Consider the following 18036-nt stretch of genomic DNA (forward strand, 5'->3'; position numbering starts at 1 on the left):
ACCCAAATTGCCACCCCCAATCCTAATTGAACAAAAGTTTTAGCTTTAGTGTAGCTAATTCTAACCTGTCAAAACAGGGAATTGGAAAATATGACATACAATTAAATGAAATATGATTGCATGATTTTGTAACTTAATGGTATTTTATCCTCCCTTTGGGTCTGAGGTTCAATGAAAGACATCTTCTCGGATTATACTTTACAAGATGACAAATCATGTAATTCTTTGTGCCAAAAACTGGTTAAAATGATCCAACATTCTAAAGTCAAAACTGCCGAGTGTCTCTCCCCAAAGAAGATACAACAGACGATCATAGAATGAGAACTCTTAACAAAGATTATATTGGAAGTTTACTTCCTACGGCCAAGTACCTCCAGCGCATACCCAAGTTCCTCCAACTCAAAACTGTCAGCAACTCGGTCCAGATTTTTCTTTCATTCCTTGTGGTTCAAACAACTCTCGTTTTTCGAATGAGAATGTGCAGGTTGTTGAAGGAGATGCTCCAAATAAATCTGTGTGGAACATTCGTATGTAGAAATCCTTATGGTCACGCTTTACACATGCAAGGAGTGAGAGGGTTCTCCCATAGGTCATAGTTTGGAAAGGTCTCTTCTGGCAATCCGGTCCGTGTCTGGTGGGTAACAACCACATCCTCAACAAAGGGCGCCCAGCCCATGTAGGGGTCGCCAAAAGATTTAGACATAAGCCCCTTATCGGGTTTTATAGATTTTTGGCGGTGACCCATGTACCTGCGTGCCCCAATTATAAGTTTAGCAAAGTTGCCTCCATGGGTCATCACAAACACATCAGACTTCAAGCAGACCAAGAAGTCGAGAGCTGCTAAGCTTGTCACATGCTTCCGGAAAACAACCAACTCCTCCTTAGTAGCCAACTCCTCTTTTGTAACCTGTTATAAACACTCAAAATAAGCATATTAATTAAGAAAAGAAAAATGAAAGGCAACCTAACAGGAGTCTTCTCTCTCCCAAATCCTTTTTTTTTTTTTTTTTCCATGCAAAAAGAACCGAAAAGCCATCTGACTTCCATGCCCTATAATGCCTTCCAAATATCTATGTTCTCTCAAAATTTTGAAGCATAAAAAAATAATTATCAGAAATGACTGCCACACCATCCAAAATATTAAAACCTATTATGAGACCGCACTTCATCAAACAAGTTCCATGGGTAAATGAAATAAGATAATAAATTAGATTTACCAAATTCGGGAACATGTTCCTGAGGGGCGCCATCCTGTTATGTCCACCATAGACCTGCCCTGAAGCAACATAAATTTGAGTTTCCTTAGGATAGCCCATTGCCCGAAGAAGCACAGCAACTTCTGAGGGCTCAAGAGGGCATCTTCCTTCCTTCCGCTTCTGAAGGGCCAAATTCCATAGATGGGAACCATTCTGCATATTAAATCATCAAAAGTTGAGAAACACGTGTGAACAATGTTTCTATTAACTTTTACCCAGAAACCAGACAAAGTAGTATCATTCCTGGCCACCTTATAACGTCGAGGCCATTCCTTCTTTCTATATTCTGCCATTTTGCCTTTCTCCTCCCTTGTTCCCACAAAATCGCAGAACGATAGGCCTACCATCCCTTTCTCGAATCGAAGATGAAGAGCCCTATTTAAGGTAAATTCTTAGTACAGTTGATATAATAACAAGACCCAGAATATTGTTCAGCAAACATACAGACCAATTTCACATACATATAAGGATTTGAACTGCCTGTGCGGTTTCTCATCCTTGATGCCAGTAAATCAGCCATCTGCTCTATCTCAGGAAGAAATTTCAGGGCATGATAATTGACCCTGCACCTTAGCCTGTTGATTTCTGGAGGGACATTGTCATACCTGAACCCAAATGATCGGCATGTTGTAATCATTCAATTTTCTTGGATGAGAGAAGAACTGTGACTGCAGTACAACATCAATAATAATAAAAAATTCATGACTTACCCAAGCCGATCCACAAAAGGTTTTAGTGCCATTATCTTTTTCTCCTTTATTCGGGGCAGAACATTGTCAATGTAAAATTGTGCAGGTGCATACTTCGGAATGTTTTTTACTGTCCGTCTATAGAGCATAACAAAAATTGTGTAATTTGTAACCAATTGGCATCAATTAAATATCAAGATAATATGTTTATATTAGTTCAAGATTGTTGGCATTATAATTTATACGGTCAATGCAGACATTTTGTATTCACTAAAACCTTAAATAAACTATCTTGAAGTCCTATGTGAAAGATCTTTTGGTCCCTATATGACCGTCATTAAAAGCAACATCAGTTTTAATGAAGAGAACTCTGAATGAACAATTTCATCTATAGACATTTCTCATAATTTTAGTGCAATGATATATTTTGACCGACCAGATTTTGTCAAATGTAAAAGATTAAAGACAACAATTTATAAATCCTGCAGAGGAAAAACATGTGTTTTATTGACTTCAAGGTTATTGTATTTGTCAATAGCTCTAAACCAGAAACGTAAGAAGCCATCAAACCTTATACTTGTAAAAAGCTCCGATTTGTCAGTAAACCAGTCAGGGATATCACGAACAATTCGCACATCATTCTTCAGGTAGTCAATGAAATGATCTACATCAAAGATGTCTTCAAATTTCCTGCAGAAATTTATAGAGAATAGTAAATATAGGTGTTCTGGAAAAAACATTACCATGCAATGCCCATAAGCTATGGCTTAAATGGCAATTCCTCCACCATAAAGAATGAGGTGAAGGATGAGGTCATGGTTCAAGACCCACTAGGTCATGGAGGAATGGGTGGTTGCAGCAGCATCGTTGCTAGTGAGAGTGGTTTTGGTAGGCACAATGGAAACATGTGATTGGGAGTGTATTTTGGAGGTGTTGAAAAAGGATGGCACCAGACACCAAGTGCATGTGAGAATAATGTTGGAGGCAAAAGACACGGCTTCTAATAGTGGCGTACTTTATATAATTGTGATGGAAGCAATTTGACTGTGGCAACCACAAAGACTCTTGATGATGGGAGAGTAAGTGCCAGTGGAGTTGGAAATTTAAGCGCCAGTGTGGAATTTTGTGAGTGTGGTGCTAACAGTGGTAGGTATTCTTGGAGTGTTTGGGATAGTAACAATGCAATTTTCATTGTAGCAAACTTGAAATATCCTTATTCCTTCCTAATGAGGTATTGAAGATGGGGGAACTAGGAATTCAAACAAAAAATTGAAAACTTTCATTTAATTCCAAAAAGAACCTTATAACAAAAGAAATAAAAGTTGGGAACCAATTAGATTCTAATTATGAATTCCTCTCCAACATACTACAGACTAAAGAAATGCGAATAACTAGCTGCTTAGAGAAGAATTTAAAAGCTGCAATATTACAACATAGTTTTTTCAGATTTTGTTGTATATGAGTAAGAGATGTCTGGTTGAAAGGCACAATGATACATATGCACATCATTAACCAGAATCAGTCAGATGTCTCACTTTCTAGAACTACAGAAACTTATGTACAAAATAGGAAAGGCTGACACATAGAAGCGAGGATTTGCAAGAGTCAATGTTAACACGATACTTGATGCTTTTCTTTAATTTTTCCAACTATAGATATTTCTTGTCATTGCCAAGGCTAATCCTGATAAACATGAAATTATGAAGGGCAAAAAGTTCTTTAATGAAAAAATCAGATATATATTCTTTTTTTATTATTATCACTCAACAACTTAATAACTTCATTTTGATATTGAGATATATTAGAATTTTTATAACTAGAGTTATTTTTATCAATAAATTTGTAGAAATTATTCCAGAACAAATCAATAGTTTGTTTCTTACTTGATTCATCTCTACTGCTACGGCTACCATTATTAGAATAAGATCGTACGAACATCTTCAATTCAAGTTGCAGTTTTATAGCATATAAAAGGAAAACAATTGAAGGTGAAAACTTTTGAAGTTTCAATTTTTCATGACATATATTGGAAATGGGAACATTAGTGTTTTTTTTTTTTTTTTTTTTTTTTTTTATTATAAGTAGAAATGGGAACTTTAGTATCATAGAATTCATACTCCCACTGTTTATTTATACTTATATGAATCTGTGAGTATACGGGCTTCAACATACAAATGTACAGCAGCAGTATCAGTCAAGATGTCTCACGTTTGGTCTTTCCAGATCTGGTCTTGCTTCAACACTGGCAAAATAAGGGTGGCATTCATTATCTTAGCCACTGCAACTGCATTGCATATCTGTACGCCAGAAAGGTTCAGAAAGGTAGATTGTTGTGAGGTTATCAGCAATTTGATATATAAACATACATCAATGCTCTATATATTGCTAAACAGAAGGAATGATCTTAAATCTTGCTTGACCAAATATATAGTAGCAATAAAGTGAGGCTGAACAATAAATTACCACAACAGTTTAAATGATTAAACACAATAGAAATGGTACTATAATCACCAATTTTGTGAGTCGCATTTAGTTGGTTAATTTCACTAAGTAAGTTATATCTTAACCATCAATCCCTCAAATCATGACATGAAGGTACAACGTTACATAATCACACGCATATACTCCACCAGAGAAATGTTTATTTTCACCCATATAGTTCACTACAACTTTCTCAACACATTTATATTGAAAAACCATGATATACGCCACCAAGTATATCAGGAGAGTAGTGAGGTATATGCGAACAGTTAATATAAGCAGATTTTTTTAAGTAGATGTTGAAGTAATAATTTTGCAATGTTGTACAATAAATGTGTGGATTAACAACAATATAAAGATAAACAGAACTATCTTAATCAGATTAAAATTTTTCAGCAAAGAAGTCATACAGCAATTCTTTGTTGATTTAGACCACCCTCAGCATAGATGAATATATAGCCATTTGTTTCATTTTCAGAAGGAAGATCTGCAAAGAGCCAACAAAGTTGCTAGGATAAAAAGGAACATATATGTACAGCAAACTTGGAACTAGTAATTGAGAATTTTAAAATAACCATACCAGAAGAAGGTGTGGAGAATAGAATAGCATCTAGATCATTTCTTACATAAACAAGACAAGCTCAATCCAGGTTTAAATGCAAATTCTATTCAACACATTCTTTAATCCAAGTCCAATCATACAATTTTACAGAAGGAATACAGGAAGTATATCCTCATAATAGAATTTCAGTGTAAAGGCAACCATATGTGATACCTGATTCCTGTGCTGTAACAAAAGGCAGAAATTGCTAAAAATATTGCCATAGAGCAACCTAGAGAAGTTTTCCAGGTAAAAAGAAAAAAAAAATTCCATTCACACCAAAAAAAGGTGTTATGGCAAATTGGCAACTGATGAATCCCAGTGCACTAAGGCACTAAATTATTTTCCAAGTACCGCATAGGCCCCAGAACATTAAATAGCAATCCAACTTAGTTATGATGGATACCACTCAAAGCATATCACATTTACTAGTTAGATGAATGGACTCTAGGCCTCACATTAGGTAGTAAAATGGCAAATCAGAAGTAAATTTCCTGAATAGAACTATCCTTCTCAGTTCCACATATGTTTTTATCTATATGGCCCTATGAACTGGAGAAGATGATCCCCATATACATTATTGAACAAAACAGAATGTCACCTGATATTCCACCATCGTGGCGCTCAGCACAAGACTTCCAGGATGTGGTGGCAGAGTAAGGATTCTCCCAGAGTGAAGGAGCTTCCTTGACCTAAAAATAGCATAAGATAGACCTTCGGCACAAATCAACAAGCATATTGTGAGCAAAAGGAAAGAAATGACCAAAAGAAGGTCATTGAAGAACTTACATATGGGCAGTGAAGAACAATCCCATCTTTTTTACACAAGTAAGGGGCATTCTACAATACATTGAAAGCAAAGTCAGTTGTGCGGTATATGAAGGCAAGAGTCATATTTGAGAATGCCAAAGCCAAAATATTTTTAATCTGTATTTCTCAGTATTAGCAATTTAGCAGCACTCACGACCTTCTCATTCATGATAATGCATGCATTCATTATATATGAACAAAAGTCCATGAGGTAAATAGAATTGCCAGAATCAGAAGCTAGAAGCATGACAATTGCTGAAACTCTATGAGATCACAGAAGACAGTACATCTTCTTTGAAGTTGCACCACAGCACATAACCCAAAACAAATCAACAAATATGAATGCAATATAGTCATCTCTGAGCTCAGTGAGCTGCATCCACATAAGGCCAGCTTTCAACCTTTAAAACCAATCCAGTTCAGAAGTGTGACAATATCGAGCTTACCAATTCAAAACTTCAAAAGCCAGAGCACGCTTTAAATTTTAATGCAATAAATGTTAATGCAAACAAATATCCTTAATTGAATACAGAGGTTGATGCAGATTAGCATCCAAACCTCCTAAAATCAAAACATTCATAGGCAAGATTCAACTACACTCTTGACTGTTTTCTGACAAAGCATTTATACGTCATTAAATATTACTGAAACAAAATAATAGAAAATAAACAATTAAAAAAACCACTCAATAATGCCTAATTCATTAATTATCCTCACTGGAGTCGTACTGTTTGAATTTCATTGGATTTTTGTTTTCCACATTTTCTGAGCAACAAAACACAAGCAATAGGCGAGGAAAAACCGAGGGCGGCACAGCTCTACAAATCGAATTCCAAAATGCAGAGCATCAGGGAATAAGAGTACTAACCAACCGGTTCACGATTGAGAAAACTGAAATCGCACCAGCGAGAACGATAACGAATATGAAGAACAGAGAGATTCTGGAGTTGTACGGAGAAACCCTAGCGTCGTCGCTAAAGAAGGGGCATAGGGACTGGAAATTGTACCAGGACGGACGGTCACGATCCTTCGAGGCGTGGCGATCGTGATCGTCGTCGTCGTTGGGCTGGCTATCGGGAAACAGAGGGGACGAGACGTCGTCGCGCTTCATCGGAGACGAAGTGGCGCGGCTCCCGATCGAGCTCGAGTGCCTGAGCTCAACCATGGCTCGCTTGGGACTGAAAGCCAGCTCTTTATTTTCACCTTTTTGCTCTTTTTAATTTTTTTTCTTCTCCTCTTTGCTTTGGTTCGTGGTATTGGTGAGTCGTGACTGACTACTGTGTTGAAAGTTCGTCTCTCTTTATATGCGGTCCATGTGAGTTCAGATCGGGAGGAGCTCTGCACCTTAAATGCTGGATATGTAATTACGTGGATAGGCTCAGGGCATTTGGTCATTGAACTGCATTGATTCGGAACAACATTTATAATATGGTCTTTTCATTGTCACTGAAATCCACATGACATAATGATCTTATGATCGGGATGATCTGAAGTTTAACCTCACAATTATGTAGGTTAAACAATACTATGAGAGATCTAAAAGTTGGATTTAGTGGCATACAAAATATGGTGAAATTCAATCCAATCATACAAACATACAAACTTTGTGGTTGTATTCTCTATCTTTGGGAGAGATGAAGCGGCAACACCACTTTCGATGCATAAGCCAGTAAAAGGCATAGACATGAAAATTAAGAAAATAGATAAAGATTAGAATATAAGAGCATATTTCGATCTAACCTCCTTATATTAGTTATATAGGCCAAATGCCATTTTATGTCATGTGCTTTCATGATAAAATTGTCATCCAATGACCATTAATTTGGCCTTTGATTGTGCAGTTGATTTTGATCTGCCTTCTTTTAGTGAACTATCTTTCATAAGCGGGTGCATTCATTGTTTTTCATGGAAGATGGTTAAGTAATATGATGTTCCCCTCATGGAGGTGTGCTTTTCATGCAAGGTTTGGTTTTGGTGAGTTTGCTGGTGCTTTGGGGCCACATTTAGGTTGGCTGTCATGTGGGCCTTGTAGGCTATCGGTTGATCTTGTGAGTCTAGTGGGATGTCAAACGGGCGTGTGGGCTTAACGGGATATCGAATGATCTTGTGGGCCTGACAAGATGTCAAACGAGTGTCATGTTATTACATTATTTAAAATTTGGGTTAAATACTAAATACTCCCTTGGGGTTTCACAACTTTATTTTTTTCCCCCCTAGGGTTTGATTTTTATCATAAGAGATCTTTGTAATTTTGATAATAGATTAAATTAGTCCTCTGTCAGTTGACCATTAGTTGACTTAACGGAATTCCACGTGGACCAATCAGATGCTGACATGTGGCACTTACTTACTTTTTTTAAAAAAAAAAATTGTTTAAAATGTATATATAATTTTTTTTTTAAAAAAAAGAAAAGGAAAAAAATTGGGGGTGGCTGAAACCACCCCCCCCTTGGGCACCCGAGCCACCCCCATCTGCCCAGATGGCCAAAGGGGGTGGCCGAGCCACCTCAAAATGGCCAAGGAGCCACCTCCAATTTTTTTTTTTTTTTTTTTTTTTTTTAATTTAAAAAAATTAAGTAGGTGTCACGTGTCAACATCTGATTGGTCTACGTGAAATTCCGTTAAGTTAACTAACGGTCAACTGACACAACGATTAATTTGGTCTATTATCAAAATCACAGAGACCTCTTGTGATAAAAATCAAACCCTAGGAGAAAAAAATAAAGTTGTAAAACCCCATGGGGTATTTAGTATTTAATCCTTAAAATTTTTGAAAACCACCATTTTTTTTTTTTCTAATTGAATAAGGGTAAAAGGCTACAGGGAAGGATCTTTACCACTCTTGATCCGAATGGAATAAAGAATGGGAGATCCTGTGGGAATGCTTCCAAAAACAAGATTGGAAGCGGCCCATTTAGCTAAATCATGTGCACGGTAATTGGCACATCTAGACACTTTCAAAGCAAACCAACTCTGAAAGGATGATAAATTTAGCCTAATATCAGAAACAATAGAAGCAAAGTTCCAAGACTCAAAAAGTGAAGGATTGTTAATAGCCAAGGTAACCAGAAGAGCGTCCCCCTCAAGATGGAATCTGTCACAACCTGAAAAAATGGCCAATCTAGTAGCAAGAAGGGCTGCAGTAGCTTCACCTTGTAAGACATCCAAATTAGAAAGCTTTTTAGAAGCCGCAAATACAATATTACCAGAGGAGTCACTAATGGTTGCAGCTGCCACAGCAAAAGTGTCCTTTATGGCCACATCAAAATTGCCCTTAAGACAACCAGGCTTTGGAGGAACCCAAAGAGAAGATAGAGCAGAATCTTGCCATGCAGAGAGATGAAGATTTAAGGAAGAGAGAACAAGCTTGATCACTTTGGCTGGAACAGGTTGTAAAGCTTCATGAACCAATTTATTCCTGGAAAACCAAATATGATCCAAAGTGATTGCAGCAAATAATTGAAAACTTCTAACTTCATCCTTAGGAATAGCCAGCCAATCAACTGGATAAATGATAGCAAGAATCCAATCTGAAATAGGCCTAGAAGAAAAAACAGCAGTGTTAAGAGGCCACGGAGAGGATCTCCATAAAATCCTTGCCAAGTCACAATTCAAAAAAATATGGGACAAGGTCTCTAGGGGACCTTTACAAAAGGGACAAACCCAAGCATCCACGGCAGCCATGGTCACAAAACGACCAATATTGCCCCGAGAAGGTAGAATATTCCAAGCAATCTTCCATAGAAGATGCTTCAGTCTAGCTTGCAGCTTCAAACCCCAAAGGGCATGCCAAGCTTCTGAAGATAAAGGGGACAACCTACCACCAGAAGAAAAAGAGAGCTCATGGGCAGATTTAACAGTGAAGAGCCCAGCTGAGGAAGGAGCCCAAATCCACTTATCAAAAGAGTTGATTTGCGGCAAATGAATGGAGAGAATGTTTTGAACAGAAGCCGAGTCAAAAAGATCCTGCAGAAGATGTCTGTTCCAAGACCTTTCTTCAGAGGAAATCAAATCTGCAACACAAAAATCAGGAAGCTCAACCAAGTTAGGATTCGGTTTGGGCTTAAAACCAGGCTGCAAAGGAATCCATGGCGAGTCCCAAATGCCAACATTCCCACCATTGGTAATAGAAATACAAGCGCCTTTTGAAACCAGCTCCCTATTTTTCAGCAACCCTTTCCAAAGCCAAGAAGACAAAGGGTTAGAAGGGGCATTTAAAAAGGAAATACCATTAGCAAGATACTTGCCCCGGAGGGCTTCAACCCAAAGAAGAGGTTGATTAATAGTCATCTTCCAACCCAATCTAGCCAGCAATGAATTATTCATAAACTCCATAGAGCGAATCCCAAGCCCACCCAGAGCCTTGGGCTTGCAAATACTCTCCCAAGAAAGAAATGAGAGATTATGTTTCTTATCTTGGGGAAAACCCCACCAAAATTTTCTCAAACCTGCATTAATATCAGCACAAAGAGACTTCGGCAAGAGAAAAAGAGACATAATATAAGTGGGAATGGCATTGGCAACTGATTTCAACAGAGTAGTTCGAGCAGCTTGAGAAAGAAGTCTCGCTTTCCAACCCGAAATCTTAGCAAAAATCCTATCTTTAAGCTCAATAAAAGTATCTTTCTTCTTACGATTCATGAAAAGAGGAATACCAAGGTATTTGGCCCTTGCTGGAATAGGAGCAAGATGAAGCACACCATTAATAGAAGCTCTAGAGGCTGGTCGACAATTCTTGCTAAAAAACACTGCTGATTTAGCCAAATTAATACACTGACCAGACCACCGAGAATAAGTAGAAAGACAATTAAGAATCACATTAGCTTCGCGAACATTGGCTCGAGAAAAGATCATCACATCATCCGCAAACAACAGATGTGAAATAGGAGGGCTCAATCTAGCCATTTTGATACCATGTAAGTGACCCAATTGCTCTTCCCGTAAAATTAACCTAGAAAGAATCTCAGAGCCCAATATAAAGAGAAAAGGAGAGATGGGATCTCCTTGCCTTAAGCCACGGGAGGGAAAGAATTTTCCATAAGGCGCACCATCCAAAAGAATAGAGAATGAGGAAGTGGTTATACATTGTCTAATCCAATGGATCCATGTAGTGTGAAACCCAAGTAAGGAAAGGATTTTCAGCAAGAATTCCCATTCCATCGAGTCAAAAGCTTTCTCCATATCTAATTTCAAAGTCATCAAACCACCATTCCCCTGCTTCTTCTTCATAGTATGAAATAACTCATGAGCTAAAATAGTATTATCATGGATGGACCTTCCCTTGAGAAAAGCTGACTGAGTAGGAGACACAATTTTGTGTAAGAGAGGTTTGAGTCTATTGGACAAGATTTTAGAGATAATCTTGTAGTTAAAATTGGTGAGACTAATAGGCCTGAAATGGTTCACCAAGGATGGATTATCAACCTTAGGGATGAGAGCAATGTTAGTATGATTGAATTCTTTAAGCATATAACCACCCCTAAAAAAGGATTGGACCGAAGAGATCACACTCAATTTCACAATCGGCCAGTAAGACTTATAGAAAAGCCCAGTCATCCCATCTGGACCCGGTGCCTTATTGAGACCAAGATCAGTGATAGCAGAGAAAATCTCAAATTCATCCGGGATTAAACACAACAAAACATTCTCTTCCTCAGTAATAACTTCTTCCACCAGCTCAGAAAGACTATCATCAAAATTAGGATTGGTAGAGGAAAACAGAGTACTAAAATGATTCACTAGGAATGAGCCAATATTATCTCTACCACATAGCCTAGTACCATCAGAAGCTTTCAAACTAGAGATAGAATTATACCTGCGACGGCAAACAGTTGAGGCATGGAAGAATTTGGTGTTGAGATCAGTACAAGTTAACCATAATTCCCTAGACTTCTGTTTCCACAATACTTCCTCTCTCAAAAGATGCTCTTGAAGAGACTCTTGAAGAACCACCTCTCTCGCAGCATTGACAGGGGAATGAGGATTAGATTGAATTATACTAATCTCAGACATTAAAGATTTAATCCTAGACTGAATGTGTCCAAAATGATGCTGATTCCAGACCTTCAATGCACTTTTAGTAGACTTCCACTTCTTGCTTAAAGAGAAAGCTGGAGAGCCTTCCACCTCTTCTAGCCAAGCACCAGCAACAACTGAGTAACTGGATTTATCCCTTGTCCAGAAAGCTTCAAATCTAAAGGGCTTAGGCAGATTTTGATACGACCCAGTGGTAGATAACAAAATCGGACAGTGATCTGAATTGGTGGCAGGAAAGTGATTGATGAGAGCATTGGGAAATAGATGCACCCACTCTTGATTAGCTAAACCTCTATCAAGTCTCTCTCGAATATTAGCCAACCCAGAACGGTGATTACTCCAAGTGAACTTATTGCCTACAAAACCCAGATCAATCAATGCATTCGACTGAACAAAATCCAAAAAATCATTTTGAGAAGAGGAGCCAAAAGCACGGCCTCCACTCTTCTCTGAAGGAGAAAGCACCGAGTTGAAATCACCCAATAACAGCCAAGCCCCACCAAAGGAGTTCCCCAAGTTCGTCAACTCAGACCAAAAAACTGACCGCCTTTCAGCAATATGGGGTGCATAAATAAAGGAGAATAACCAAGGGCAATGAGAGGGATCAGAGAATACCAAACAGGAAATACAACTTCTATCAAGCCTAACAGGCTCAATCTCAATACCATGCTTCCAAGTTACAAAAAGCCCACCTTTTAATCCGACCGGAGGGATTTCTAACCAACCAGAGAAACCCAAATGAAAAAGAGAGGGCTGGAATCTTGCAGAAGCAACTTTAGTCTCCGACAGAAAAATAAGATCAGGTCTATGAGTCCTGATCAACGCCCGTAGAGCACGAATGGTCGGCGCACGAGCTAACCCGCGACTATTCCAGGCCAAGACTTTCATTGAGGTGATGGACCATCAGAAAAAGAAAAACCTTTCACAGGATGATTGCAACCCACATAATCACACAAACCAGCCATCTCACCCACACTCATCGTAGAAGAAAACAGGAAAATCCAGCTGGCCATACAACAATCCAGAAGAATCTTGGGGAAAAGAATCCCACGGAGGAGTGATTGTAAAGAACCAGAAAGCCAAGAAGAAAACCAGATAGAATACCAAAACAGCGAAAAACAGAGCTACAAAGAGAAGGTTTAGAGACTAGGTAACAAGAGAGAAACCCAAAAATTAATCTCACAATAAGATGGTTATGCCTCACAAGGAGGTGGTTATGCCTCACAAGGAGGTGGAGGAACGCCGGAGCAGAAGCTAGGGCGTGGCTGTTTGCTCGTTTTTAAAACCACCATATTTGTAAGTGAAATATTAGGTAATCTCCTCATGTTTTTATGGTGTCCCCCTAATCATAGGTGAGTATTATTTAAATAATAATAATAATAAAAAATAGCACTCTCTCACTTGGTTTTTAACAAATCATGGAATGAAATTTTCTAGTGGGCTGCTGGCCTAAGAGAGGCCCAAAATATTGGCCCAATAAAAAAAATGAAACAAAAAGATAGGGGTGTGAGGTTTGAGGGAAATTGAAAGCAAGAACAATGACTGGTGGGCTGTAAGATCCCTTCCAAGTTCCAACAGTTTTTCCTACTTCGCTTTCTTAATGTATACTTGCCGAAGTTCTTTCCAAACCAAAATTTTTTCCTCGCTCTCTCGCGCCTCTCTCTCTCCCTCTGCGTTACGACCATTTGAGGTATTTGTCTCTCTCCCTTTCGTCTCTCTCTCTGTCTCTCGCGCGAATCTGCCTCTCCCTTTCTCGTCACTGTCTCTTTCTCTCTCTCAAATTTTCTTTCTCTGTGAGTTTGGGATTTCTATGAGTATCTACTTGATGAACACAAATTTTGGTAAATGGTGGTGTCCTGGTGGGAACCGAAATTTGTTCTATACATCTCGAATTGGCCCCAAATGGTTTAACGATTTCTGAAATGGATTGAGACTAAATTGTTTGCTATACCCATTAGTTGGTTTAACTGAAATTTTGGTCAATCCTAGAAATTGAAATTGATTGGGTTGAAGTTTGCTGAGATTCTGTGTTGAAAGAAGCTTGATTGTGATTTCTGATTGGGTTATTGAAGTAGCCTACTGTAGTAAATTTTTGGTTGATTTTGTTGGGTCTCTGTTGGTTCGGCTGAGTATGGCTAAATACCCAGTTGGTCTGTAGCTTTACTTTGGCTATGGCCGAATTGAAGAAGAGGGGGATTTTGGAGTTTGGGTATTGTTTTTCTGGTTTGGCTGATTGGGAATGTTATTCTTAAAGTTTGATATCTTCATTCTCGATTGATGGAAGGGGACTGTTGGGTGGTTGATTTTGTCTTTGCCGAATGTGTGTGTTGTTTGGAAAATTCTATTGTAATTTTAGGCATCCATGTGTAGTAATATCAATGATTGTAATTTGTAGTGGTATTTCACACAAGAGACTGGTAGTGTTCGAGGATTTCTGACTAGGCAGTATAGTGTTGCTACCAGTTGTATAAACACTTCAGAAAGTTTACCTCCTTTGATAAATGATGCTACTATGTTGTTTTAAAGATTCACTAATAAGGTTATAAATTGTAGTGTTGGTTTTCCAATTTCACTTATGGATCTCAAGGTATAGATAGGTGCTGTACGAAGTTAGGACGAAGAAAAGGTTCATCTAAGCAACAATTGAACTTCGGATGGCAATTTGTCTGCCGGTTTCTTTTGTTTTCCATAATGCTTTTGTTTTCTTCTTGATTAGGATAACAGTGTAGACTACTTGGAGTAAATTAATTATGGGCAAGAGAAGGGTGCAAGTGAAGTTTCCCCAAATTTTTAACATGCAAAGACCAAGTAAGGTGCAAGGTTCTGAATATTTTCTTGGTTTTTTTGAGCTGCCCTTACAATTGGAGCATGACTTTATGAATTAAATGGTCGATTTTGGGTTGAAGATTAAGCTACATTGGTTTGTGATTTATCGTGGAACTTGGGGGTAGGACCTGTAAATCCCTCAATGCATGTCTCTAATTTTGTATCAATTCGTGTGTGGATAATGATGCTTGTTCTTGGATTTAATGTGAATGTTAGTGTGTTGGTTAATTGAAGCTTGGATTTTCTATCATGCTCAATAGTGTGTCGGTAGTACAATTTGGGCATTTTGTTATGGGATTCACTTGATCATAGATGGGTTTGCATGTTAGGAGTTCATAAAGGATGACAAAGTGTTTGTATTAATTCCACTAAGACCTTTTGGTATGTGTGCTGTGTTGAGGTTGCTTGTGTAGAGTTGATTTTTGTAAGTGTTGTAAAAATATGTAATGTTTGAATAATTTTTTGGATCCTTGAAATTTTGTAACATTTAAAATGAAAATTATGGAGATAAGAATCGGATGACATTGATCCATATGAGTTTGATTGATTATGAACTTCATATATTGGCTATGTTGAAATTTGAAAATTGGTTGCCTTACATGTTTCTAAATCAATTTTAGTGAACTGTGAGATCTAAATTGATGATGTTGCTCTCTTGAACCAATTGGGTCATTGAGATGTTGAGTTGTGATGAGTTTTATGTTGATAATGAAACTTTGTAATTGCTGGAATCTTGATGAAAGATTATGACATGCTAATCGAACATATAGGGGCCTGATAATGTGGATTGAGAACAATAGCATGATTTCAAAAACTGAGAACAATCACAAAGAAAACTATCTGAAAACCTGATGTCAAATAAAAAATTTGTTTTCACAGACACTGACGAATTTTTGATGAAGAAAAATCAGAAATTTTTTATTTATGCATCTCAATATGAATTCACCTTGCCTTTTGTACTTCCTTACATATTTTGAACTGTAATGTGATAGAAACTTATTAGTTTTATTTACCAATGATTATGTATATTATATGACAGCTCCCACAAGACCGCCGTTCATTTGAACAAAGCAGTTGGAGCCAGAAAACCCTGGAAATGAACTTAGTGAGAAGGCATGCGTTGAGCCTCTTCGGGCGGCCGAGTCAGACAATTGAGTGGCACAGTGCGGTGCAGCAGCAGCAGTTACAACAGTGGAGGGGGATACGGGTGAAGGTCCGGAACGGGAACTTGGAGCAGGCGCTGGGGTGGATGAAGCAGAGGATGACCTCGAGCGGGATGGAGCGGCTGATAAAGAGCCAGCCAACCCGCCACATCAAGAACTCCGAGAAGCGTGTCTTGGCCCGCAAGAACCTCGAACGCAAGATTCGGTCGCAAGACCTTGCTCGCAAGCTCAAATCCATTCTCGTCAAGAAAGTCAGGTAATTAGAGAGAGACACCCCCTTGATTCTTTAATTTCTTGTACGATTTTTTTTTCTCAAAACCCTAGAAAATTTTAGTTGATGAATTTTAATCTCATATTTTTCTCTTTTCATATGCACATGATATTGGTTTATTGCAAAACCAATAAACTTTGGTGCTTCATTCTACTGTAATTACATACGGTCCATGCTTGTGTGGGAAGATTGAAACCCAGTGTAGGCATGGATGACTTTTGTTGACCTGCAACAGCAAGAATTTGTCTAGTGCAACTCGAACCAAGCCTATGGAGCTATGCTCACGGACTGATAATGTATGAGCTAGTTGATACTAGTCTGGAAATAAGAGTAGTTCCCATGTGAAGCCACCACTAAGTTAATATGCTGTCTAGTGGGTCTTAATGTGGAAAACTGGAAATACATCCGTTGCATTGGGCATAAACAAATGGTTGAATATGGGTTTTCTAGATCAATCTGGGATAGAGTTCTGTTCTAGCTTCTCCTTGGGCTTTAATTTGATGCAAGTGTAGAGGCATTTTCATATTGATGGTTTAGAGTTTTGAGAGGTGCTGCTTCCTCTAGGGCTATGATGCCCAGGATTTGTGTTAAATAGGCTTCTCCTCTTCTAGCTTGTCTGGAATTGAACTGATAATTGTTTCTTAAAATCTGGTTTTGGGTTTGCTTCTTTGAATAATTAGTTGGGGAAACTTTACTAAAGACCCCTGAACTTCCACCTGATTTGATAAACCCCCCCTGAACTTCAAAATCTCTCAATTTAGTCCCCTGAACTTTCAATTGCTCTGAATTTGGACCCCTCCGTCACATTTTAAACATTACAAGACATTTATACCCCTGACTTTTGTATAAAATTCCAACTTCCAAAACGTTTTTTTATTTTTAAAAAAACAAAAATCAGGGATATTTTGGTCTTTTTTTTGTATTTTTAACTGCTAAAATTGACGGAAGGGTTCAAATTGAGAGCAATTGAAAGTTCAGGGGACTAAATTGAGAGATTTTGAAGTTTAGGGGGGGTATTTCAAAACGGGTGAAAGTTCGGGGGTCTTCAGTGAAGTTTCTCCTAATTAATTTTCATTGCTCGAGTCCATAACACATTAGTAGTTGTACTTATGCTTTTTTTTTTTGGATGGGTCATAAGGCTGCAATTTTTGTAATCTTCCTATAGTGGAGGTAAAAAGTGATAGGGTCGTAAGTTGGGAACCAATGGGTCCTCGCTTTTTCTTTACTTCCACGGAGGAGTACCATCTCTTTGAAGTACTATGGTGGGACTCCCCCATGTTCATATTTTTATCCTTCATCTTCTTATCCTAGTTTTTCCCCCCTCTTTCTTGAGAGGTGCTCCTCTTTTTCTCTTTCCCATTTTCACATCTAAACATTTGTATTTCATCATTTATTTCGGCTCATATATGTTCAATTGGAATTTTGTAGGGGTCTATGAGAACAGCTTTGGAGTTTGGAGTAGCTTCATGATAAGAAGTAAAACATCATAAGTATGCTGTTAACTTGCAGGTGTTTACTTTTTCTTCTGGAATTCAGGGGTTATGCAGCACTCTCTTCTATCACTATAATCAGATATGGTCGGTTTTGTTTAAAGTTTTTATAAATTCATGTCTTTTGATATTGATACTCCACATGCATTGAAATTGAACGGTGTAAAATCTTATTGCAATGTGCTCAAAGGCTGAAACTTGATCATTAAAGCAAGGTAGAAATCAAGAATTGTTATAAACTGTTCTAAGGTGTTATATGTGCTTAAGCTCACTGTAAAATCAATTTGCCAAGGAAAACTATTATTGGAAGAGATGCCTTGGAGACTTTCAAGTTCGACATGAATGGTATTGGATTCAAGCAGCTTACCTTGAAAGAAAGGATAACAGATTAAGTGGCATAGATGATCAACAGT

General features: G+C 38.1%; 2 protein-coding genes across 3 annotated transcripts; one reads left to right on the top strand and one right to left on the bottom strand.

The window, feature by feature from the left end:
* Positions 1-96: 96 nt before the first annotated feature.
* Positions 97-7156, bottom strand: LOC132177418 (O-fucosyltransferase family protein). Its single transcript, XM_059589724.2, has 11 exons — positions 6706-7156; positions 5817-5867; positions 5629-5719; positions 4837-4913; positions 4154-4242; positions 2516-2635; positions 1967-2083; positions 1718-1861; positions 1508-1631; positions 1218-1409; positions 97-907 (listed from the first exon to the last, which is right to left on the bottom strand). Exons 1-11 carry the CDS (start codon positions 7000-7002, stop codon positions 548-550), a joined length of 1662 nt encoding a protein of 553 aa, XP_059445707.1. The 5' UTR covers positions 7003-7156; the 3' UTR covers positions 97-547.
* Positions 7157-13423: 6267 nt separating this feature from the next.
* Positions 13424-17864, top strand: LOC132178636 (Ribosomal protein S21 family protein). Of its 2 annotated transcripts, XM_088515816.1 has the most exons (4): positions 13484-13563; positions 14590-14686; positions 15739-16118; positions 17562-17864. In XM_088515816.1, exons 2-4 carry the CDS (start codon positions 14624-14626, stop codon positions 17569-17571), a joined length of 453 nt encoding a protein of 150 aa, XP_088371942.1. In that variant the 5' UTR covers positions 13484-13563; positions 14590-14623; the 3' UTR covers positions 17572-17864. The 2 variants fall into 2 exon arrangements, with proteins under 2 accessions (XP_059447090.2, XP_088371942.1); XM_059591107.2 differs by lacking the exon at positions 14590-14686 and having other exon boundaries at positions 13424-13563.
* The last annotated feature ends 172 nt before the right edge of the window (positions 17865-18036 follow it).

Source organism: Corylus avellana, chromosome 4 (genome assembly GCF_965113065.1).
Source record: "Corylus avellana chromosome 4, dhCorAvel1.hap1.2, whole genome shotgun sequence".
Lineage (NCBI taxonomy): Eukaryota > Viridiplantae > Streptophyta > Magnoliopsida > Fagales > Betulaceae > Corylus > Corylus avellana.

Coding starts and splice junctions, on each gene's coding strand:
- LOC132178636 (XM_059591107.2), top strand. CDS start 13,474: ATGTATACTTGCCGAAGTTCTTTCCAAACCAAAATTTTTTCCTCGCTC. Junction 13,564..15,738: donor CTGCGTTACGACCATTTGAG/GTATTTGTCTCT, acceptor ATTATATGACAG/CTCCCACAAGACCGCCGTTC.
- LOC132177418 (XM_059589724.2), bottom strand. CDS start 7,002: ATGGTTGAGCTCAGGCACTCGAGCTCGATCGGGAGCCGCGCCACTTCG. Junction 1,410..1,507: donor AATGGCCTCGACGTTATAAG/GTGGCCAGGAAT, acceptor TTTAATATGCAG/AATGGTTCCCATCTATGGAA. Junction 908..1,217: donor GGAACATGTTCCCGAATTTG/GTAAATCTAATT, acceptor TGTTTATAACAG/GTTACAAAAGAGGAGTTGGC.